Here is a 25,383-nt window from a genome sequence, read left to right as displayed (position 1 = left end):
CTGGGAAGACTACATTTTCCAGATCCCCTATGACAAGGTCTGGTCACGAGACTAAGTTTCAGCCAATGGCATGTGATAGAAAGCAATGACCATAATTCCGGGCATTGTCCTTTAAAAAAGAAAATTGCTTTCTACTTCCTCTTTCCCCCAACTGAATTTTGGACATGGTGGTGGTGAGCCCAACTTTGACCACACAGCAGAGGACAACATCCCTAGAAGCTGGTAGAAGAACCACATGGAAGTAACCCAGTCCCCTGGATGAGCTTATGTACAGCTACTGTGATAGCTCTAGACCCTGCACCTCTGACCTGTTACTGAGACAGAAATAAACTTCTATTCTGTTTGCGTCACTGTACAGCAGCGAGCCAAAACCCGAAGTGACCACTCACTTGGCTGTCCCACAGAGAAGGGACTAAGGAGGCAACAGGAACATGGGCAGGTTGGTCCGGAGGTTTTTGCTGTGGACCAGGGGAGAGCTAAAGATGGCCTGAACTAAAGTGGTGGCAGTAGGGAGAAAAAGAGAGAAGCAATATATTCCAGGTATTTTAGACAGATTCAACTGGACATACTGGTAAAGGATAATCAACAACAGAGCATGGTTTGTACAGGAGGGAGAACGGTGGTGCTATCTCTGTGACAGACAGGTGGTAGGACAGGGTGAGTGGGAAGAGGGTTATTCTGAGATACTCAGATTCCCTTTTGTGAGTCAAAAGCCTCCATAATACTCTGTATTGATTTTTGCCTTCCTTTCACTCATTCCACAAATATTTATTAAGTGCTTCCTAGGTACCAGGCACTGATCTAGAAGCCTCAGAACAGTTAAAAAAAAAAAAAAAAAAAAAAAAGAGAGAGAGAGAGACAAATCCCCACTTCTGTAGAGCTGACATTCTAGCAGGGGGAAGCAGACAATAATCAATGTAGCAAATACATCACACTACGTGAGTGATACGCACCACGGGAAAAGAGAGCAGAGTGAAGGGGGATGGGAGCAGGGGCCGGTGGGGTGCAGGCTGGCTTCCTGGAGAGGGTGAGATTCAGGAAACAAATGGAATTAACAAATTGTGGCTGCTGATGACTGCTTCAGAAAGTTTGGGAAGAGCTGTGTTTTACTCCAGAGGAGCAAGACAGGAAGTCAGAGGCACATCCCGACCCCGCACTATGAAGCAACTAAATGCCCAGAGACTGGTAGCAAATTCTGGCCAAGTCCTCTAACACGCCCCTCAACACATGTAAGTCCAAGGCAGCTTCAGAGGACAGGCAACAAAACAGACAGCGTGTCCTGACAGCTCTGCTGACAAAGGTGGCATAAAAGAGGAAATGAATGGAGCAGTAGGTAGAGTGGGGGCCAGGGGCACAACTGGGCATATTTCCTGACATGAAAGTTCCTACAGCAGTAGAAAGGGAGAGAATCACACAGGAGAAAGAAGAGTCCTCTAAAGGTTAAAGGTTGTGAGCAGTCCAGAGAGGGTGGGGTCCTAAGAGCCAGGGCAGGGCTGGCCCTGTCGAGGAGAGGCTGAAAGACTGAGAGGCCCCCATCCACAGCCACATATGGGGCCTCTGGAGGGAAGTGCTCAGCCCACGTCTCCTGGAGGACTCTTCTCACCCAAGACATCTGAGGCTGTCATGAAACAGGCAGAGCCGAGCAGTGGGGCCACAGCAATGAGTCATGGCAAGCTCCCGGAGGGGATGTGCCCGGTTACTAACAGAGAGTATCAAGAAAGTTCTTCACGAGGGTGTACAGCAGGAGAAGCAGGGTGCAAGCATGCCACCTGATCCTGCAGGGCCCGCCCGGGTTAACCAGGGCGGGATGCAGTGTCTCTCTGGGCCTCTCCTATCACCCCAATCCCTTTAATGTCTTCTTGATGCTCCCAGCCCATAGGTTTGTCTTTCCTTTTCTATCACTTCTATCAAAAGGTCTCTTCTATTTTACACATTTTGTCCTGCTGCTTCTCCCTCTTACCTGTATTTCTATTCCTTTTTAAATTTTTTTGAGACAGGATCTCACTATGTTGCCCAGGCTGGTCTCAAACTCCTGGGTTCAAGCAATCTGTCTGCCTCAGCCTCCCAAAGTGCTGGAATTCTAGGTGTGAGCCACCACACCAGCCTCACCTGTATTTCTCTATCAGACTTCTGGACCCTATTTTAGGTCTTTTTCTTACTATACTTTGACAGCCAAATAATCTCTGGGAAAATATTAATGCTAATTAGGGAGTTAGCTGTCCAGTTCCCACGCGTTACAATCAACTCAAATAAGCACACAGACAAATTCTACCAATACCATTTTTCTGCATATGGTTGGTTACCCAGTTTTCCCAGCACCATTTATTAAAGAGACTGTCCCTTCCCCTACTGTATGTTCTTGGTGCTTTTGTTGAAAATCAGTTGGCTGTAAATAGGTGAATTTATTTCTGAGTTCTCTATTCTGTTCCATTGGTCTATGTGTCTGCTTTTATAACAATACATGCTGTTTTGGTTACTACAGCTTTGTAGTGTAGTACACACTACACACACACACACACACACACACACATATATATATATATATTTTTAAATGGAGTCTCTATTGCCCAGGCTGGAGTGCAGTGGCACAATCTCGGCTCACTGCAACCTCTGCCTCCCAGATTCAAGCAATTCTCCTGCCTCAGCCTCCCGAGTAGCTGGGATTACAGGTGCGCACCACCACGCCTGGCTAATTTTTGTATTTTTAGTAGGGATGGGGGTTTCACCATGTTGGTCAGGCTGGTCTCTAACTCCTGACCTCGTGATCCGCCTGCCTCGGCCTCACAAAGTGCTGGGATTACAGGTGTGAGCCACCACACCTGGCTGTAGTATATTTTGAAGTAAGATAGTGTGAGGCCTCCAGTTTTGTTCTTTTTGCTTAGGACTGCTTTGGCCATTTGAGGTCTTTTGTGACTCCATATGAATTTTAGTTTTTTTTCTATTTTTGTGAAGAATGTCATTGGTATTTTGATAACAGGGATTGTATTAAATCTGTAGGTTGCTTTGGATAGGATACTCATTTTAACAATATTAATTCTAATCCACAAGCATGGAATACTTTTCCATTTGTTTGTGTCCTCTTCAATTTCTTTCATCAGTGTTTTGCAGTTTTCATTATAGCGGTCTCTCACCTCCTTGGTTAACTTCACTCCCAGGTATTTTATTTTACTTTTGTAGCTATTGTAAAAGGGGTTGCTTTATTGATGTCTTTTTTAGCTAGTTTGTTATTGGTGTATTAAAAATGCAGTAGAGTTTTTATGTTGATTTTGTATCCTGCAACTTTACTGAATTTGTTTATTAGTTCTAAGAGTTTCTTGGTGGGGCCTTTAGGTTTTTCTACATATAAGTATAGCCGTTATGGAAAACAGTATAAGAGTTTCTCAAAAAACTAAAAATAGAACTACCATATGATCCAGCAATCTCATTACTAGGTATTTATCCAAAGAAAAGAAAATCAGTATATCAAAATGATACCTGCACACTCATGTTTATCGTGGCACTGTTCACAATAGCTGAGATGTGGACTCAATCTAAGCATCCATCAGCATATAAATAAAGAAAATGTAGTATATATATACAATGGAGTACTATTCATCCATAATAAATTTGAGTTCATGGAAGTAGAGAGTAGAATAATAAGGATTAGAGGCTGGGAAGGGGGCTGGGGAGAGAAGGGTAGGGAGAAATTGGTTAACGGATACAAAGTTATAGCTACACGGGAAGAATAAATTCTAGTGTTGTGCAGCATTGTAGGGAGAATACCATTAACAATAATTTACTACACATTTTCAAAAAGCTAGAAGAGAGGATTTTGAATGTTCCAACACAAAGAAATGATAAGTGTTTGAGGTGATAGATATACTAATTACTCTGAGTTGATTATTATGTATTACATACATATATCAAAATAACACTCTAGGCCAGGCACAGTGGCTCATGCCTGTAATCCCAGCACTTTGGGAGGCAGAGGTCAGGAGTTCAAGAGCAGCCTGGCCAACATGATGAAACCCTGACTCTACCAAAAATACAAAAATTAGCCAGGTGTGGTGACGCGCACCTGTAATCCGAGTTACTTGGGAGGCTGAGGCAGGAGAATCGCTTGAACCCAGGAGGCACAGGTTGCAGAGGCAGGAGAACTGCTTCAACCCAGGAGGCGGAAGTTGCAGTGAGCTAAGATTACACCATTGCACTCCAGCCTGGGAGACAGAGCGAGACTCTGTCTCAAAAACAAACAAAAAACAAAAACCTCTATATCCCAAAAATATATACATTACATAGCACTAAAAATAAAAGAGAAAACACAAAACAAAAAAAGAAACCAGTACCAACAACATTTCCTATACTAGTTTCAAGCAGACACCATTTTCTCTCTCTTCCCTTAACCTTACCCCACCCCAGTGAGAGCTGCAATCGGAGTGCTCTGAGTCACTGAGGGCCAGGCCTCTGCTCAGAGGGCCACTTCTCTGGGTGCATTAGGAAAAGGCACCCCTCTGGGCAGACGCAATGGATTTCAGCCCCACCACATCCTCAGCTGTGTGCCTCTGTTCCACACGCAATAGGCATCCACACATAGCAGGGGTGTGGGGAGAGGAAAAACAGGGGCAAAAGGAGACGCAGAAAATGACCCGGTCAGAGTATGACGAGAGAAATCTGAGGGGACAGAATGACATCTGGAGGAAAAGAGGGGGCCAGAGAGACATTCTGGACAAAATAAGAACAAGAGCTCAGAGCCCAGGAGTCAGGTCATCTGGGCTCGAGCTGTGACCTGCCACCTGCCACATGGCCTGGGACAAACTCCTTCCACTCTCTGGACCTCAGTGACTTCATCAGTAGGGGCTGGACTGGAAGGTCTAACCTCCCTGCCAGGCCTCATTCTGTGCATCTGAATTCACAACAATGAGGAGCAGGTGGCCGCTTCCTTCTGCAGTCTGTCCTGGTGCACACACTGGGGAGTCTGCCTTGCCGCCTCTCCCTCCTGGCTATTGGTTTGCCCTGCCATCGGCCTGGGACCACCTTCCTAGAAATCCTGGGTGGCTCTGCTGCTGACAGACAGACCCAGCCACCCTGAACAGTGCAAGTGGGGGAATACCATCAGAGAGCCCCTCTCCTCCCAGCCTGTGAGGACAGGAAGGTTGAGCCCTCTACCCCTCCAAAGGCTGCTGGGCCCTCTTCAGGGTAGTGTGATCCCCAGAGGCTCCCGGGGGAGGAGATATGGTGCCATTTCAGCTTCACAGCCAGTTCTTCAGCCCCAAAGCCTCCCTTTCTCACTATCAAAGGCCCCTCCTCTAGGAGGCGCCCCGAGGCCCCCTTGCCTGCTTTCCATCTTGTTCTCTGTGTGGTAATCCCATGGGCCCAGAGAAAACCTGGCCATCTCTGTTTCCCTTCCCCAGTTTCCCTATCTCTTCCAGATCCTCCGGGCCTTTGAGAGGAGCTGCTGGTCAGCCCTCCCTCAGCCACCCCCAACCATAACACCATAAAAAGTTTCCACCAGCTAAGTGTCTGCCAGTGACTTGTTAGAAGGGCTCGTGATGGCAGTGGTGAGGACGGAGGATGGTAAATGATAATAATTAATGATATTAATAACCTTCCCTTCCATTTTATACTATATCATTTAGTTTTTTGAACAGTTTTGTATAGAAAGTTTATTTTTTGAAGTGACACCATGCCAGTTATTTCATTTTATGCTCATGCAATCTACAGAATAATTGGCAGGGGGAAGGATTATCATCCCCATGTTTCAGATGACAAAACCGAGCCCCCAAGTCTCCTAAGGTCCTGCAAGTGAATGGCAGGGCTGGGACTCACCGTCCTGGTCCCTGGCTCCCTGTCCAGGGATGGCCTCTCACCTGCATGAGCTCTGCAGCTGGCTGCTGTGCCTTGCCCTCCAGTTCGGAGATGACCAGGGCCAGCCGGGCGAGCTCCCCGACGCCCCGGCTCTTGAACTTCTCCCTGCCCTCTGTGAGCTCCTGCTCCAGCTTCGCCAGCTGTTCCAGCAGGTGTTCCTCCCGCTCCCTCAGGAACTGATGACCCTGCTCAAACTCAGCCACAATGTACTGCCTCTGGTCCTGGAGCTTCTTCTGCAACGGGCAGGAAGGGGAGAAGGGCTGACACCTCCGCTCAGGGTGGAGGGCCCAGCACTGGAGGTGTGCAAGGCTGGTTCGTTCACCTCGGTACCCCCGTTCAGGAATTCTACAGGATCTGGAGTGGGAGGAGCTATAGAGGGCTCCTGGTCCACACTCCTCTTCTCAAAGAAGACACCAGTAATGAATTAGTTCAGTTCACCCCACCGCTATATGATCAAAACCCTGTCTCTACCTGACTGGTCAGCCACAGTCTGTTCTAGCTAAGCCAGTACAATCTGGGGCCCCTGGAGAAACTCTGTGGGGCTCACTCATGAGCTGGCACACTTTTCCCTCCTGGACAAAATCTCTGTCACCTCTTCCAGTAAGTTTTGCTTGATTAATGTCATCTAAGCCTGACCAGTCCTCTCTTCAGCACCCCACTGTTCAGTCTAAAATACCTATGTGTCCCCCACCCCGCCACATAAGACTGTATCCTGTTTCCTCAGCAAAACTGTGTGACATCTGCGCTTAGGGACCATGTCCTCTCCTGCCTCCAAATCTCCTCCCCAGTTGGGGTGAGGGGAGTCCTCAGTGGCCCTGTTGACTGGTGCTGGGCTGGGGGCAGCCATGCACACTGAGGGCCTGGAGGGGTCCCTTGGACTTAGCCATCTCTAGCTTACTGTCTCCCTCTCCCCAGGCCTAATGACGCACCACTGGCCCTGACCCCACTACTCCTCCACTGCCCACTTCCTCAACATACACAGTTCCCCAGAAAATTAGAACCATTTGATCAGTTCCCCGCCAACCCCATCTCTAATCAAGCACATAATGTGCTGCCTGTTTCCCAACTACAGTTGTCCCTCGGTATCAGTGGGTTATGGATTCCAGGATCCCCTCCCCAAGGATACCAAAATCCAAGGATGCTCAAGTTTCTTACGTAAAATGGAATAATATTTACATATAACTACTATATACTTTAAATTATCTCTAGATTACTTACAATGCCTAATATAATGTAAATGCTATATAAATAGCTGTTACACTGCATTGTTTAGAGAATAATGACAAGAAAAAAAAATCTGTATATGTTCAGTAGAGATGCTTTTTCTTTTTTCTGAGTATTTCTGATCCATGGTTGGGTAAATCCACCGGTGTGGAGCCCACAGATATGGAGGGGGTCCCACTATACTGGCAACCATTATCCTGGGCCTGGGCCTCACTACATACAGCGCCATCAGAACTGGCAGGCCTGCCTTAGCTGTTCTCTAGCCCTTCCCTCCCAGTTCTTACCCTGGAGCCAGCTCCCTCCTTCTAAACCCTCTCCACTCTTAGGCAACCTTGTCTCTCTCTCTCTCTTTGAAAGGAAGAATGAAGTCACACCTTCTTCAGTCCCCTGGCAGAAGAGAACCAGCAGCTGGACATGGGTCCTGCCATCAAGGTGAGAGCCACAGAAAATAGAAGGGACTCTAGCTGACATCCAGACGACCCACCTGTCTCTCAGACAAGAAAGAAACAGGCCCAAGATCACATGGCTCAGAAAGACAGCACCTGGGCTAAAACCCAGGTCTGCCACTGCCAGGCTGACGCCCGTCCTCCCTACAAACAGTGCTAGAGACACCTCCCAGCTGCCGCCTGCTTGCCCAGGCTCACCCTGCCCTACACGGGTGCACCGCCTCAGGGCTTCCTGAAACAGCATCACTTACCAGCGCCGCCAGGATATCAGCTTCTCCCTTTGCCTGGAAGCCCTGAATTTTGTCTCTGTCTCTCCTTAGGGTACTCAGGTGGTTCAGGATTTTTTCCTATGGAAAAACAAGCAGTGGGAACAGGTGGATGCTCTGGGCTGGGGCAGGAGGGGAGAATCAGGCTGAGTCCTCTGAGGACTGCAGGGTGGAGCGTCCAGAGAAGGTGGCAAGCCACCCTCGGGGGTGAGGAGGGCTTACCCTGTGGGGCTGGGCGGCCTTCTCCATGAGGACGGCCGTGTGGGGCCTGTGCTCCCGGGACTCCCGGCACATCACGCACAGCAGCTTCCCGTCGTCCTCGCAGTAGTAGTGCAGCTTCTCTCGGTGTCGCTCACACAACTTCGCGTCCTGCTGCTCCCGGGTCACCTCTCCCGGCTGCCTGCCCTTGTCCACCTTCAGCCGCTCAATGTTCTCCACCAGGCTGGCCAGCTGCCACACGGGTCGGATGTTCTCCTTCTTAAAAGGCTTCTTGCAGAGTGGGCAGACAGGGCGGCTCCCTGAGATGGGGCGGACGTCTGTGGTGCAGCTGCGGCAGAAGACGTGGCCACAGTCAATGGTCACAGGGTCCCGCAGGTAATCGAGACAGATGGAGCAGGTCACCTCCTCTTCCAGGCTCCGTAGTGGGGCTGATGTGGCCATGGTATCCTCAGTTCAGAGAGGTCTCCGTTCACTGGTGAGGACTTCTTCTCCTTGGAGACGAGACATAAAGTCAGGCGCGAACACAGTAAAGGGGCAGAGGTGGCAGCCTTGCACAGGGCTGCCAGCTCCAGCACTCAGTCAATCTACAGACACCACCAGCTCCTACAAGGCTCACACAATGTCAAAGGGAAGGGGACCTTACAGATCTAGTCCAACTCCCTCATTGTACAGATAAGGATATGGAAACCCAGAAAGACTAGCTTGGTAGAGTGAAGAGCAGGACTGCCAATAGCCTATACCTTCCTGTTGGGAGAGCCTCAACACCCTTCCTTCTATCTGTTGGAAAATCGCTGTAATGCACCACTGTAGCAGAAAAATCACTCACTACCTACTGGGAAACTCATAATGACACACATATAAATCTACAACGTCTACTGTGGATACAGTGCTCCTTCACTCAGCTGTGCAAAGCACAAGACACACAACTGGTCATGGGGGTCCTGATACAGTCAAGAGACCCCCTTTTTTTTTTTTTTTTGAGATGGAGTCTTGCTCTCTCACTCAGGCTGGAGTGCAGTGGCAGGATCTTGGCTCACTGCAACCTCCGCCTCCCAGGTTCACGCCATTCTCCTGCCTCAGCCTCCCAAGTAGCTGGAACTACAGGCACCTGCCACCACGCCCGGCTAATTTTTTGTGTTTTTAGTAGAGACGGGGTTTCACCGTGTTAGCCAGGATGGTCTCGATCACCTGATCTCGTGATCCACCCACCTCGGCCTCCCAAAGTGCTGAGGCCAAGAGACCCCTTTTGTTTGCTCCTCAAGGTTTCAGGTTTCAAGAACTAAGAGAGGGCAGCGTGACATGGCTCACCCTGTAAACCTAACACTTTGGGTGGCTGAGGCAGGACGATCACTTGAACCCAGGAGTCTGAAACCAGCCTCAGCAACATAGTGAGATCCTGTCTCTACTAAAAAAATTTAAAAATTTTTAAATATACCTCAGTGTAGTAGCATACATCTGTAGTTTCAGCTACTGAGGAGGCTGTGGCAGGAGGATTACTTGAATCTGGGAGGTGGAGGCTACAGTGAGACATGATTGTGCCACTACACTCCAGATTGAGCAACAGAATAAGAGACTGTCTCAAAACAAACAAAAAACCAGAAAACATTAAAAAAAAAAAAAAAAAAAAAACTAAGGTTCTTTACCAAAACTCGAGAAGCATCAGGAAGCTTCAGGAGTCTGACTGTCAGCATTTCCCTTTATAAGTGTTTCCCTGGGCTATTCTATAGCTTGGGCTTAATTTGCTTCCCCTAGAAGGCTGGACCTTAGACTCAGCCCTCCAGAGGGGCACAGCTTAGCCTCAATGGACTTGTTCTTGGCTGTAACTGCCTCGTCTAGCTGGGAGGAATCCTCAGGTGGCTGTGGCTGCTATGTGCTGTGAGGCCTTGGCTTGTACCGGGAGCGGGGACACACAGAAAGGACTCTGCTTCTGTTTACCTTTGTAGTCCTGGCCCAGTTCCAGTCTGAGGTTATGAGCCTCAGTACATCTAACCCAAGAGCAGCCTCCTGCCCCTGACTCTGTGTGACACTACAGAAGTCACTTAAGTACTGAGCCTCAGTGTATCCATCTGTAAAATGGGAAGAGTGATACTTACCTTCAAGGGTTTCTAAGCAGGTCATGTGAAAGAATTATGGTAAAAGTACTAAGTACAAGCCTGGTACACAGACGGAAATCTAGGAGAGAACCCAGAACCCCTGGTTTCCAAATCTAGTGAGTGTCCAAACCACAAAGAGTTAAATTCAAAAGTGGCAGCAAGAGAGGAAGTGAGCAGAACCAGCCACAGTGACACATGTGCTACAGAGTTCAACAACATCGTCACAGGGCAGTACCTGGAGGACTTGCTCTCCTATAGATCCATGGAAGGCAACTAGGGCAGTGCTGGGAAGACAACCAGCAGGGCACAGAGGTGACTGCGAGGCTGGAATGAAGCAACCTGAATTACAGGCAAATCAATACTATTAATGATTATGTATGGTGAAAGTCCATCGCAACAGAGTTCAGTGGCCTTGGTCAGTAGTGACATTAATGGGACAGAAATAAAACCCCCAGTCTATAAGACCCAAGAGTAAACAAAACAGGGATATAATGTTTACTCATTGAGGGTCTAGTACAATAACACATAAAAAGCGTTTTATAACTTAAAAGGACTACATAAACATAAGAAACTATTATAGTGCTGATAATAATTGCAACTGGAAGCACTAATGGATCTAGGTATGTGTGACTTTAAGAGACATAATGAGGGGAAAATCAAGCACCTTCAAAGCTCAAATGAATGCATCAAGGAAATTTAACTGTCAAGTGAAAGTAATATCAAGTTCCTAGATGTTAGTAATGCTGGTAGAAATACTAGGAATTGGCCAGGCACGGTGGCTCACGCCTGTAATCCCAACACTTTGGGAGGGTGAGGCGGGTGAATTACAACATCAGGAGATCGAGACCATCCTAGCTAACATGGTGGAATCCCACCTCTACTAAAAATACAAAAATTATCCAGGCGTAGTAGCATGCACCTGTAGTCCCAGCTACTCAGGAGGCTGAGGCAGGAGAATCAATCACCTCAACCCAGGAGGCAGAGGTTGCAGTGAGCCTAGATTGTGCCACTGCGCTCCAGCCTGGGTGACAGAGTGAGATTCCATCTCAAAAAAGAAAAAAAAAAAAAAATGCTAGGAATTGCCTGGTCCAAATCCTTGGCTTTACTGTTGAGGAAATCAGCCTAGGTCAGCACTTTTTCAGTTGTAACATACTGCAAGTGTTTGGAAAGAGGAAAAAGGAATGGTACTGGATGTGTCTGTGGGCTTTCAAGCCCTTTATCATGCATGCCTCTTTGCCGAATGGCCTAGAAGTTTAAAAGCTGAGGTGGTTTTTTTGTCGAAGGATAGCCTGTGTTATCTTTGGGTTGGGAACTTATTTTGCAATTTACTTGCAAAACAAGAAGAATCAAAGGACTATCAAGAGCTCAGCTACAGCTCTTCTTCCGTGCAAAATAAGACACCTCATCACCCAGGCTCCATGCTGGGCTTCGATGGTCTCTAAACTGAAACTGTCTAAAAATTATTGTACATGTACTAGATACTTAAAATTGTCTGGGAATTACAGAAGAATAATCTTCTGTAAGACTAATCAGCGAATAAGTAGAACAGGGATAACAGAATTAGAAAATCATTTTGCGACTGCCATTATAATAGCACAAGGATCATCAATAGATGCTAAAACTATTAGGTGAAAGGTTCTGGGGGATGAGATAGTCCCCATAGTGCCAAAGCACCAACGAATGGATTACTTTCTGACATACCTTCATAAGGAAGAGATCCAGTGGTTACCTTAACTAAGTGACCAAATCCAGCGTCATCAGCAGATGGGGCAAAGTGGCATGTGCTTCCCGGCATGGCACTATATGAATCACACAACATTACCTATGAAGTTTTTGTGCCAAAAATGTTTGCCTTGAATGAATCTAGTCAAGTCTTTAGCTCTAACTTCCAGTTTATAAAAAATATAAAGGAAAGGAGTACTCTGAAGTATGTTACAACTGAAAAAGTACCGATGGAGGAGTTAAACCACACCATGAGGAAAGAATCAGATAAATCCAGAATGCTGGACAGTTCACATGGCAACTGGTCTAGTCTTTTAAAAAGTCAATGTCATAAAAAAACTTCAAAGGAACTGCTCTTGATTTTTACAGACTAAAGAGAAATAGTAAAATGTAATACATGAACCTTGATTGGATCCTGCAAAAAAAAAAAAAAAAAAGGTTATAAAAATAGTCTTGGAACTATTGTGGGAAATTTGAAAATAGATTGGCTGTTGGATCATATTAAACAATTATTTCCTTTCTTTTATTTATTTATTTATTTATTTATTTATTTTTGAGACAGGGTTTTACTCTGTCCCCCAGAGTGCAGCGGAACTATCTTGGCTCACTGCAACCTCTCTGCCTCCCTGGCTCAAGCAATCCTCTTATCTTAGCCTCCCGAGCTGCTGCAACAACAGGTGCACGCTACCACACTTGGCTAATTTTTAAAGGTTTTTGTAGAGAAAAGTTCCCACTACATTGCCCAGGCTGGTCTCGAACTCCTAGGCTCAAGCCATCCTCCCACCTCAACCTCCCAAAGTGCTGGGATTATAGGCATGCGTGACTGCACCCTGTCTAAAATTATTTTCTTAATGGCATTTATTGAGGTTATGTATGAGAATGCCTATACTTATTTATTTATTTACATATTTATTTATTTTTGAGATGGAGTTTTTCTCTTGTTGCCCAGGCTGGAGTGCAATGGCGCAATCTGGCTCACTACAACCTTTTCTTCCCAGGTTCAAGCGATTCTCCTGCCTCAACCTCCCTAGTAGCTGGGATTATAGGCGCCCACCATCATGTCCGGCTAATTTTTGTATTTTTAGTAGAGATGGGGTTTCATCAGGTTGGCCAGGCTGGTCTCAAACTCCTGACCTCAGGTGATCCACCTGCCTTGGCCTCCCAAAGTGCTGGGATTACAGGTGTGAGCCACTGCGCCCGGCTGAGAATACTTGTATTTCAAGGCAGTGGATGCTGTAGTATTTAGAGCCTCACGTCTCCCACCCAATTTGAAATGGTTCGGCAAAGCAAAATAAAAAGCTAGAAAAGTTTTCTGTGGAGAGGGAGCTATAGTTTTCTATCACATTCTTAAAGGGGTCTGTAGTAACCATCAAAAATGGTTAAATCACTGATACAGCGATCATGGTGCTTGACACCTTGTAGAAGCTCAATACACATTTACTGAACAAGTGAATGGATTCAGGGGAACTGCAGACAACGTTAATTGTATACAACCATTTGTTTTTGAGAGTCTGCCGTAACTAGATAAACGAAACACAGTACCACTTCTATGACCAATCCCTTCCCTTGCTTATACAGACTCCTTCTGAGGAAACTGAGGCTCAGCAGGGTTAAGCAACTTGCCTAAGAGCACATGGCTAGGAAGCAGTGTCTGGTGCCAAAGCCTCCGCTCAATCCACTACACTCTCTTCCCTACCCAAGCACACTGTAAAATGGGGTCTAATACCAGCTCCTTTGTTAGGAAGCTCAGATGAGGTCATCTACATGGAAGGGCTTTGTAAGCTGAGTAATGCTGACAAAATAAAAGGGGCATATATTCTGCTGATACTGACCAAAGCACCCTAGCCTTAGCTATGACTAACTTTCACATATGAGGTGAGCAATAAAGGGTCCCTGCTGGACAGTAGTTTTCTTTCTTAGTGATGGAGGATCTCAAGATTTCAGAATTAGGAGAAATGAGGTTGAGTATGAGAGATGTGAGCAGACCAGAATAACCGCTCCCCTTCCCCATACACAATTCTGTCAGGTCCGATGCAAAATTCACCCTCTCCAAAAACTCTTCCCCAACTTGCCACATGCTGCTATGGTTCTGCCCTATTTTTCATGCCTTCAGTATATTCTCTGTGATTATCTCAACAGGTTTCCACAATAAGAAATAAAACCATTACCCTTCTCTCCATTCCTGGCTCCTGGACAGACAGAAACCAAAATTAGAGCAAAAAAAAAAAAACCTCAGAGATGACCCACTCCACCCCCACTCCCTTTACCCAGATGAGAATTCTGAACCTGAGGAAGTCTCTTCATGAACTGCCTTGCACCAGAGGTCACACATCCCTGCTAGGGGTGAGGGGGCATTCTTCTGTCTCTTCAATAAAACAGAAGCGGTCAGGCGCAGTGGCTTCCGCCTGTAATCCCAGCACTCTGAGAGGCAGAGGCAGGTGGATCACCTGAGATCGGAAGTTTGAGACCAGCCTGACCAACATGGAGAAACCCCTTCTCTACTATAAAATACCAAATTAGCTGGGTACGGTGGCACATACCTGTAATCCCAGCTACTCGGCAGGCTGAGGCAGGAGAATCACTTGAACCCAGGAGGCGGAGGTTGCAGTGACCTGAGATCGTGCCAACTGCACTGCAGCCTGGGCAACAAGAGCAAAACTCCATCTCAAAAAATAAAAAATAAACCAGAAGCTAGCTGCAATTCTTTTTTTTTTTTTTTTTTTTTTTGAGACGGGGTCTCGCTCTGTCACCCAGGCTGGAGTGCAGTGGCCGGATCTCAGCTCACTGCAAGCTCCGCCTCCCGGGTTTACGCCATTCTCCTGCCTCAGCCTCCCGAGTAGCTGGGACTACAGGCGCCCGCCACCTCACCCGGCTAGTTTTTTGTATTTTTTAGTAGAGACGGGGTTTCACCGGGTTCGCCAGGATGGTCTCGATCTCCTGACCTTGTGATCCGCCCGTCTCGGCCTCCCAAAGTGCTGGGATTACAGGCGTGAGCCACCGCGCCCAGCCGCTAGCTGCAATTCTATAGAACTAGGAAGATGATGGCAGGGCGCGGTGGCTCACGCCTGTAATCCCAGCACTTAGGGAGGCCGAGGTGGGTGGATCACGAGGTCAGGAGATCAAGACCTTCCTGGCTAACATGGTGAAACCCCGTCTCTACTAAAAATACAAAAAAAAATTAGCCGGGGGTCGTGGCGGGAGCCTGTAGTACCAGCTACTTGGGAGGCTGAGGCAGGAGAATGGCCTAACCCGGGAGGCGGAGCTTGCAGTGAGCCGAGATCTCGTCACTGCACTCCAGCCTGGATGACAGCGAGACTCCGTCTCAAAAAAAAAAAAAAAAAAAAGAACCAGGAAGATGCAACAAACAAGCCCTGCAATGTCCTGGTACCCTCCCCACAGGCAGAACTAGAGACACTCCATACCTTTCTCTAAGAGGTTCCCCTTTCCCTGAAATCCATCCCTCCCCGATAAGTCTCTGGATCTCATAAATACCTAATCTGCATATGTCAACAGACTGGCCAAGGTGACGCCACATAATTCAAGATGTGGATGCATGCACGATTACTGGCTCCAAGAATAATCATTATGAGCCGCAAAAACTAGCTGAGAGCCGAGCATGGGGACTTGCGCCTGTAATTCCAGCACTGTGGGAGGCTAAGGCAGGAGGATTGCCTCAGCCCAGGAGTTTGAGACCAGCCTGGGTAACACAGTGAGATGCTGTCTCTAAAAAAAGAAATTAGCTGAATTAACTGGGCATGATGGCACATGACTATAGTTCCAGCTACTTAGGAAATTGAGGCAGGAGGATCTCCTGAGCCTGGGAAGTTGAGACTGCAGACAGCCATGATTGCGCCACTGTACTCCAGCCGGGGTGAAACTCCGGCCTGCCTCTGGCTCCTAGATGCCACCCAGAGAGGTGCCCTGGTAGACACTGAATCCCAGATGTGGACTCTGGGGTCCAAGAAAGTGAATAGAGAGACCTGGGTTTGTACCCTGGCCTCCAGGGTACCAGTTCAGGACTCTCTTGAGTATCCCAAGCCACTTCTCAAGCATATGTCCGGACCTCCAAACAAGAGCAAAGCACCTGTAATCCCACAGCACTTAGCCTAGAGCTCCACTCCTTGTGGGTACTCCATTTAAGGGCTCTTGGGGTCCCAGATTCATGCCCGTATTTTAATCTGAGATAAGCAAACTCTCCATGAGGTAAACTTCCGTGAGACACCTCTAACAAACCCGGAGAAGCCAGAATTCAGGGCAAAAAGCAACTGATCTGGATGTGCATACTAGTAGTGACTGCACCCCTACTGGCCATGTCAAAGGCCTGGATCCCAGGCTGTCCCAGGAGATCCCAGTGACTGGATGACACGTTCCTGTGGTCACACTTGGCTGACTTTCCCCACGGAGCTGAGCATCAGTGGTGCTCTGAAGCACAGTGCAGGCCACAAAAACCACCAGGGCTCTGAACGCTAGAAATCCCCACAGGGCTCAAAGAGGGGCAGGAGGTAGCAGCCAGCTGGGAGGTGGATGAGACAAGGCTTTAAAGTGCCCTGGTCTTGCAGCTGACCCACAGGGGAAAATTGGGAGTTCCTCATATTTGTGCCTGAATATTTGTCTAACGTTGAATCAAGAACTAAGCTCTCTCTTGTCTAAAATATTCCTGTCACTTGGTGCTTTGCACCAAATATAGGAAGGAATCCTTTATCATCTTGTGGGATGGTTCAAACCCTAACTACACATCAGATTTGTAGTCTTCAAACTGGTGAGTCTTCAAAACATACCCAGACCAACTGAATTAGAATCTCCAGAGGTGGCCCAGGTTCTGGTATTAAAAAACAAACTTCCCAGGAGATTCTAAAGTCTATCAGGACTGTGAATCACTAGAACCCCCTTATTTACAGAGGAGGAAAGTGAGTGCCAGAGCCTCGGACCAATTTGTCCAGCAGCACAGCTGGCTGGCAGCAAGGCCAGTGCTAGCACGAGGTGCAGTGAGGTGCACCTCCCAGCTCTGGGCTCCTTCCACTCCACCATACACTGCACTTTGGTGCCTGGAAAATGAACTCTCCCTTGCCCATATGGAGTGCTGTGGAGGGGTACCTCACAGGCAGAGGAAATCAACTGCCAGAGAAAGGGTAGTGGTGAGTTTGAGGAGTTGACAATTGGCCACAGGTGGAGTGCAGTGAGGAGAGCAGAGGGAGGGTGGAGAAACAGGAGGGAACAGATTATGCAAGACTCTGTGACCCAGGTTAAGAATTTTGGACTTTATCCTAACAGCCCTGAGAAGCCTTTGAGGGTTTAAGCAGCAGGATGTTAAAATTTATTCAACAGCTAGCAGATGTTTGTTTATTAGGTGCCTACTATGTGTCAGGCACTGAGGTTACAGCAGAGAACAAAAATGGCAAACTCCCTGTCCTACCAGAACTTACATCCAGTGACCTAACTGAGGAATCCTTTAGAAGCTGAAATCAATCAGATCCAACTGTGGGATCATCAAATCCTCAAGGGTTTCCTGATTTACATAAACCTCTTCTCTCCTTTGCTGCCCCAGTGCTGCAGCCACTCTGGCCTTTTGTTCCGCAAACACACTCGGTCACATGTTAAACTGCCAATCTGCCCGGGTGACCAACCTGGTTAAACCCCTCAATGGCTTTCTGCTGCTCCAGGAATAAAGTCAAAACTCCTGCCCTTCCTTTCTTCTGTGAGGAGGCTGTCTCAGGAGATCCTAGCTGGATCCCAGATAATCATGGCCCAGGCTCATTTCCTGCCACTTCCCACCTCACAGCCAAACCAAACCGCTCTCCATGCCTCAAAGTGCCATGCTCTTTCCTGGCTAAGCCCGTTGACAATGTAATTCCTTCTGCCCTTCTGCCTAGAACACCATCCCTTTCCCACTTAGCAAATGCCTTTTCTAGCTTGAAGTCTCAGCTGAAAGCCACCTCCTCTGGCAATTTTTTCCTGACCTGTCAGATTGGGTCCACATGTAGTCCAGTTAGATAGCCCCAAAACACCCCATGCTGCACCCTGTACTTCTCTGCAATTTTAAGTCCTGACTTATTAGTGTAATTACTCGCTTAACACCAGCTTTTCCCACCAAACAAGGAGAGAGATTGTGTCTGTCTCATCCCCAGAATCTACATAGTACTTGGCACAAAGTAGACAACAAAAATTGAGAAAACAAAGCACAAGCACAGAGTATCTGACACAAAGAAGATGCTTCCTACATGTCTGCTGAAGGAATGCGAACAATCTTAGTCACCTGCCTGTTCGCTCCAGCAAGATGGTAGTAAATTGGTAGAGAGAGAAGCAATTTCTTTGTATTCCCTGTAGCAGCAAGAACAGTGGGCTGCACGTCACCATCAAATCATCGTATTCAAGGTTTCGCTCCAGGAACTTACAGAAACCAGGAGAAGAAAAAGCTGTGTCTGAGAAAATGGTTGTGGTGGAGTAAGTTGTAACAGTGAGAATCACTCCTTCCCTTTTCTTTAGTTTTAGACCTAGGTATATACCCCATAAACGACAGAGTTTATTTTCTCAGGTTTTGAGCCTCTAGTGAATAGAATTTTTCCTTTTTTTTTTTTGCATGTATTTTTTTGGGGGGGGCTGTCAACATGTTTGTGAGGCTCATTCATGTGATCATGAGCTGATTTTATTTAATTGCTGCTCTGTAGCTATATAATTTTTAATGCAGTCTACTGATAGCCATATGAGTTGTTTCCAGTTTGGGACAATGACAAACACTGCTTCTGTGAATATTTCTGCATACATGTCCTAGCACACACAGGTAAGATGTATCCTCAGTTTGACTAATCAGGTCAAACTGTTTCCAAAGTGACTGTAGTGCTGTGTAGTCTGCCCAGCAGGCTACGAGCACTCATGCTGCCCCACAGCCTCACCAACACCTGATATTATCAGCTTTAATTTTTGCCACTCTGGAGGATGGGATATAGAATATGGGTGTGTGTGTGTGTGTGTGTGTGTATTTAACTCCCCAAAAGGAAACAGCATGAGAGAGGCCCAGTAACAGGCCAAGGAACCCTATAGCAGTAGACCAGATATTATGCTCCTCGACCCAACCAGTAAATGTTGTAAATGTTTATCTTTGGGGAGAGAAGGGGAAGGGCCCACCCAGCTTCTGTTCTTCTTTCCCTTGGTAACTTACCATCTATAAGTCAGTGAGATGGAGATATTCTAACCATTAATCCAGGGAAAGGGAGGAATCCAAGCCATCAGCTAGGGAGTTATTGCTTTTCATCAAATTTGAGACACCTGTGACATCACATTTTGGCATCTCTGAAATGTGATCAATGGCATGTCATAATTTAACTGGCAAAATATTTTTTTATGTGGAGCATAAAATAAGGGCACACAAAAGATTTGGTGGTGCTGTGGTTTAAACATGTCCCCCAAAAGTTCACGTGTTGGAAACTTAATTGCCAGTGTAACAGTATTAAGAGGTGGGGTTTTTAAAACCTGACTGGGTCATGAGGGTTGAACTCTCATGAATGGATTAATGCAATTCTTGCTAGAGACTATTGGCCTCCAGAACCGTGAGCTGAATAAACACGTTATTTACAATTTATCCAGTCTATGGTATTCTGTTATAGCAAGAGAAAATGGATTAAGACAAATAACATCTTAGATTTGGTGAGATGTGGCATATTTCCTAAAAAGTGCTGCCAGGATCATCCTTCTAGCACACAGGATCTCATCCTGTTATTCTCCTGTTTCAAATCTCCTAGCTGAGGCTGGGTTTGGTGCCTTATGCCTGTAATCCTAGCACTTTGGGAGGCTGAGGCAGAAGGATCCCTTAACCCAGGCGTTCAAGACCAGCCTGGGCAACATAAGGAGACCCTGTCTCTAAAAAAAATATAAGTAAATAAAAATAAAAATAAATTAAAAACAAAACAAAAAAAATCCTACTAGCTGAGGTCAAAACTGCACAGGTGGCCCAGGAGTGGTGGCTCATGCCTGTAATCCCAGCACTTTGGGAGGCTGAGGCAGGCGGATCATGAGGTCAAGAGATCGAGATCATCCTGGCCAACATGGTGAAACCCAGCCTCTACTAAAAATACAAACATTAGCTGGGCGTGGTAGCATTCACCTGCAGTCTCAGGTACTCGGGAGGCTGAGGCAGGAGAATTGCTTGAACCTGGGAGGCGGAGGTTGCAGTGAGCAGAGATCGTGCCACTGCACTCCAGCCTGGTGACAGAGCGAGACTCTGTCTCAAAACAAAAACAAAACTGCACAGGCATCCTCCCCTGCCCTGCATCCGGCTGGCCCCAACTTACCCATCCAGCCCCAAATCCCTCCTCGTCCTACCTAATTCTCTGGCCATTAGATACACTGAACCACGAAGACAGCCCCTTCTTCACTCCCCACTCTCCGCCCATTCCCTTGTACGTGCTCTTCTCTCCAGTCCAGCTCGTCCTTGAAAGCTTGAATACAATTTGTCCCCTTATCTGTGAGGAGTTTCCTGCGCCCATCCCATCTCTGAGTTGAATGTATCCCTCCTCTGGAGAGCTCCTGCAGCTTTGCATATACTGTATTTCTACGATAGCACTATCACACTGCTTCATACAGTAGCACCCCCCATTCGCTAAAGATCCATTCGTACAGGAGTCCCCTCAATCCTCAGGAGATGCATTCCAAAAACCCCAGTGGATGTCTGAAACCTATGTTTCTCCTACACATACACACTTGTAATAAAGTTTATAAAGCAGGCACAGAAATAGATTAACAATAATAACACAACAAAATAACTATAACTATATACTGTAATAAAAGTTATATGCATGTGGTCTCTCTCTCTCAAAATACCTTGTACTGTACTCACCCTTCTTGTGATGAAGGAACAGTGGGAGGGCAAGAGATTTCATCACGCTACTCAGAACAATGCACATGTAAAACTTACGAATTGTTTACTTCTGGAATTTTCTGTTCACTGTCTTTGGGCTGAGGTTGACCACGTGTAACGGAAACCACGGAAAACTAAGCCATGGATAAGTGGCTGTAATTGATAATTTTATCTCTCTCCCACCAGAATGTGAACCCAAAGGTCATGCCTCACTGACCTTTTTATCTCCAATATCTGGCACAAAGTAGGGGGTCTGCAAATGTTTGTGAAATTAATGACCTCCTCTAATTCCAGAGCCCTGCCATCTCCATTCTTTCCCCTTTCACCACGCACCCTCCCTTTCCCACATTAAAATTCTGCTTCAGCAGCAGGCTTCCAGGGCTCTCCTTAGATTAGACATTCTTGGCCACACACATTACCTAGATCTCTGCTGGCCTCCCTCCACACACACACAATTTTGGGGGGAAAAACAAAATTCCATTTCTATCAAGCTGGCAAAATCTTAATTCATCCTGATGCCAGCCAAATTATGTTTTTGTTTTCTAAAACCAACTTCCCATTCTCCGTGTCTTTTCTATTCTGATCCTGGGGGGTCCAAGTCAGAAGTCCTCCCAAGAAGCCTCAATTCAGACCATGGACTCTCTTCGGGGGTTTGCAGTGTCTTCTGTGGTGGTTACACACAATCTGAGTCCAACCTGTTACTCCCCTGCAGGAAGTGATATCTAAGAAGTCACCCACTGCCTTGGGCCTTCAGTCTCCTTACCTCTTAACAAGGGGAAAATATTTTGCCAAGTTTACCAGGCTATTTGAGGTTCAGGCAAGGTCACATAAGTACAAGCGTCTCATTAGCAAAAAGCTCTATAAAAATACTATGAAGGAGCACAGGAGCCAAAGTGAAAAGAGCTCCCAACAGCCAAAGCCGCAGTAATTTGAGCAACAAAATAAAGTAGTATTGGATTATAAACCAAAGTATAAAATAAATGTCCAAGTCTACACTGAAATTAATCACTGAATAAATTAATAAATGGCGGAGAAGAGAGAAACAAATATTCCATGCAGAATAACTGCAAATAATAATATGTAGGTCCTTGCCCTCAAGAAGGGGGAATATAACTCTCGGCTCCCTAGGTATGGGCTGCACTTAGTGACTTCCTTCTAAAGAGGGCAATACATGCAAACAGTAGAAAAGAGAGTAACTACAGTGGAGAAACCTGAAAAACACTCTCTCAGCCAAATCAACATTAAGTTATAAATCATGTTAGTACAAGCCCTTGACACGATGGGATGAAAACCGCAATCCACCTCTGTGGTCTTCCTCCCAGTTACGCATAAGCCCAGTCTTAGGAGAAAAACGTCAAATTCCAACAGAGGGGCATCCTACAACATATACTATCAGTATTCTTCAGTATTGCCAAGGTCATCAAAACAAGTCTGAGAAACTCCCACAGCCAAGAGGAGCATCAGGAGACATGACAACTAAATGTAATGTGGTAACCAGCATGGGATCATGAAATAGAAAAAGTACTGAAGTAAAAACTAAGGAAATCTGAATACACTATGGACTTTGGTCAATAATAATGTATTGATATTGGTTCATTAATTGCAACAAACGTACCACACTGAGGTAAGATGTTAATAACAGGGGACCCAGCTTGGAGCATGTGGGAACTTTGTACTATCTTCTCAATTTTTCTGTAAATCTAAGTGTTGTAAAAAATAAAGTCCACTTAAACAATAAAATTGCAATTTTTGAAACATAAAAAGCCCATTTTTTTAAGGTAATTTTTCTGAACTTGGGGAAAAACATGTTAGGGATTGTGATTTCAGCCAACAGTTAAAAACAGGAGGGTAAGGCATGCATAAATGAATGTCATTCTCCCCTCTTTTGAAGTACACACAAATCGTGGTGTCAAAATTTGAAATCTACTAGAGATTTGGAAGTGTGTCCCTACCATGTACTCCACAAAGTTAAATTTACACTTTTTTTCTAAGGCCAAATAGGGAGAAAATCAGTAAGAAAAATGCTAATGGGCTGGAAGGAGTGAAAGCACAGCTCCAAGTATTTGTGGCTAAACCGGTTTACTCCGAACCAAAAAAAAAAGAAAAAGAAAAAGAAAGCAAGCATGACACTTTGGTCAGGGAGCTGGATTAGTCGCCCATCTACCAGGCTCCAAGCAACCGGACGGTCATCCAGGCCCTGCTTACTTCTGGTTCCGCAGACTAGAATGGATGGGAGTCTGAGCAAGATACCAGAAAGCGAGAAAGACCCCAAAGGAGTGGGAGAATGGAAGGACAAGCAAACAGGAGGGATCCGGCTGGCAGAGAGGACGCAGCGAACTTGACCCCCTCCTGAGCCCGGCCGGGGGCCTGGCCCCGTTTTGAACCCGGGCCCGGCGGCCGCGCTGGGGTCGCCCCAAACCCGGGGCGCGTGCGAGACTGTTGCTTCGCTGTATCTCTCATTTGACACCCCCTACTCACCGGTCCCGAGCTCCGGGCCCCGAATCCCGGCCCGGGCCCCTCCTCTCTCGCGGCGGTCTGTTCCGGGTCCCAGTCCTCCACGAACAACCAGCGCGACAGCTCGTCCCCGCCCCGTAATCTCCCGGCTATTCGGGGCCCTTCGCCGAGATTTCTCCCGGACCAGCCCCAGGATTGGCTCCTGCCGAACTCCGCCTTCCAATAGGAACCTTAGTTTCTTTTACGTCACTGATCACCGGGCAAATCCCCAGCCAGCCGCGGGCGGTGGGGCACCAAGGGCAGCGAAATGGAAACTGAAATCAGGCGGGACAGAGGCTGCGCCAAGAGCCGCAGCCTGAGTTTGGCGCGTAATAGGGGTGGCCTGTTACACGGTATAAGGGATCAAATCCTAAGGCTTAGGAGGCCCCTACGTAGGACTCTTGAGAGTGCAATAATCCCCTTTGCACCTCTCGAGACCCCTCACTGCCCAACTCTGGCCTTGTGCTGGATCAGGGTCCGAGGGCAATTTGAGGCGAAGGTGGCGCTTGCCAGGTGCTCAACATTAAATACGAAGTCCCTTCCCCTAACGTGGCCTAAATTTGCATCCAGGACAAAGCAGGATTTTAGCAAGCTAATACTCTGAGACTTATTTACTAAAATTATAACTTCCTAGGTAAAATAACGTTCAATCAGACAGCCATTGTCGCCATTCGACGGAAGGAAAAACTGAGGTTCCAGGAGCTTAAGGGTCTGGGCCCAGTTCAGGGGGGTTGTTTCCGCTCCTTGACGCTGAATTTAGAAACCAGAGGCTGCAAAGCGGGCCGAGACACGGGTTCCCAGGGTCCTTGGTGGGGAGGTTTCCACGAGGCTCGGGCGCGCCCCCGCCCACGGCCCCGGAAGCTGACGCCGCCAAAGCGTACGCCGCTGCCCAGCCTGCGCTCGCTTCCTGCTCTGCCTGCAGCCGCCGCGTCCAGTCCAGCTGCAGGGCCATGCCCTGTGCTGCTGTTGCCGTATCCCAGGCACCGCTGCGTCAAGATCCCCGTCTTCCCCGGCCAGCCAGGCGGCAGCGGCGTTCAACTCGTGCACTGGGCTGGCAGCAGGCTGGGAAGAGGCGGCGCAGGTTCTCCGGGTCAGCCAGTGCCCTGCTCCTAAGGGTGGAGATCTAGCTGAGGACACTGTTCGCCCGCCTAGGCAGTGGTGAGAGGGTGGGCTACAGTTGTTTGGGTATTCATGAATGGAGGAGCTCAGGGTCCTAGACCCTAAAACCTGCCGAATCTTCACCCCTCCTCCGCTGGGGGTAGGGAAATTTGCACTGTATTTAAGCAAAGTGTGGTGGAGTGGGCGGGACATTCAGAAGAAACCACGCCCACATTTAACATCCCTTGTCCTTCCCTTCTCCCTCAGCCCTGCATTTTGTCTTTTTCCCCTTGGTCCAGCAGTATAACTCACGCTGCCTCTCCAGGTTGGGAGTAGTGTAGACTTCACCTGCTGAGTGCAACTCTGGCGGGCCTGTGCTCTGGAGGTGGTCTCAGCACGTCCTACCTAGACCCTCTTGATACCTGCTTTTTTAGTTGATGCTGTGGGAAGAAAGTGTGTTTAAGATGCTCCTTAAATAATGCTGTGCCGCCGGGCGCGGTGGCTCACGCCTGTAATCCCAGCACTTTGGGAGGCCGCGGTCGGCGGATCACGAGGTCAGGAGATCGAGACCATCCTGGCCAACATGGTGAAACCCCGTCTCTACTAAAAATACAAAAATTAGCCGGTTGTGGTGGCACGCGCCTGTAATCCCAGCTACTCAGGAGAGGCTGAGGCAGGAGAATCGCTTGAACCCGGGAGGTAGAGGTTGCAGTGAGCCGAGATCTCCCCACTGCACTCCAGCCTGGGGACGGAGCAAGATTCCGTCTCAAAAAAAAGTAATAATAAACTTTAAAAAATTGCTGTGCCACTAAGCATTGTCTCCCTGTTCCGAGGTCTTTGGCCCATTCACAGGCCATTCTGGGCAGATTCCAGCCACAAATCCACCACCCCCCTTAAAATTCTCTATCCTCTCAGCACACTTAGAGGGGCATGGAAGACCCTTGGAGGGGCTGAAGCTCCTGACATAACAGCCCCGCTTAACTCTCTCTGACCTACCTCAGGCCACTTCTCCCTTGGTACCTGTGCTTTCATCTTTCACCTGGTCTTGAAACTCCCTGCCCCAGCCCCTTTCATGGCTGCCTGCTTCTTGTCAGTCATGTCTCTGTTTAATTGGCATCTCAGAAAGG

At 47.5% G+C, this 25,383-nt stretch overlaps 1 protein-coding gene across 4 annotated transcripts in view; it reads right to left on the bottom strand.

Annotated features, from left to right (window-relative positions):
• TRIM26 (tripartite motif containing 26) overlaps nucleotides 1–23,266 on the bottom strand; it is a 29,042-nt gene extending 5,776 nt beyond the window's left edge. For 2 of the 4 annotated variants that reach the window (XM_045390031.2, XM_074038597.1), the window contains exons 1-4: nucleotides 23,144–23,266; nucleotides 8,003–8,490; nucleotides 7,766–7,861; nucleotides 5,847–6,077 (exon numbers count right to left, since the gene is read on the bottom strand). In XM_045390031.2, the coding sequence (XP_045245966.1) occupies nucleotides 5,847–6,077; nucleotides 7,766–7,861; nucleotides 8,003–8,440 (765 nt within the window). In that variant the 5' untranslated portion in view covers nucleotides 8,441–8,490; nucleotides 23,144–23,266. Of the gene's footprint in view, nucleotides 1–5,846; nucleotides 6,078–7,765; nucleotides 7,862–8,002; nucleotides 8,491–10,327; nucleotides 10,432–23,143 lie in introns of all 4 variants that reach the window. The other 2 variants (XM_045390032.2, XM_045390034.2) reach the window with 2 other exon arrangements.
• Nucleotides 23,267–25,383: the final 2,117 nt, after the last annotated feature.

This window comes from Macaca fascicularis, chromosome 4, assembly GCF_037993035.2.
Source record: "Macaca fascicularis isolate 582-1 chromosome 4, T2T-MFA8v1.1".
Taxonomy (NCBI): domain Eukaryota; kingdom Metazoa; phylum Chordata; class Mammalia; order Primates; family Cercopithecidae; genus Macaca; species Macaca fascicularis.
This window is presented reverse-complemented; position numbering and strand designations above follow the sequence as displayed.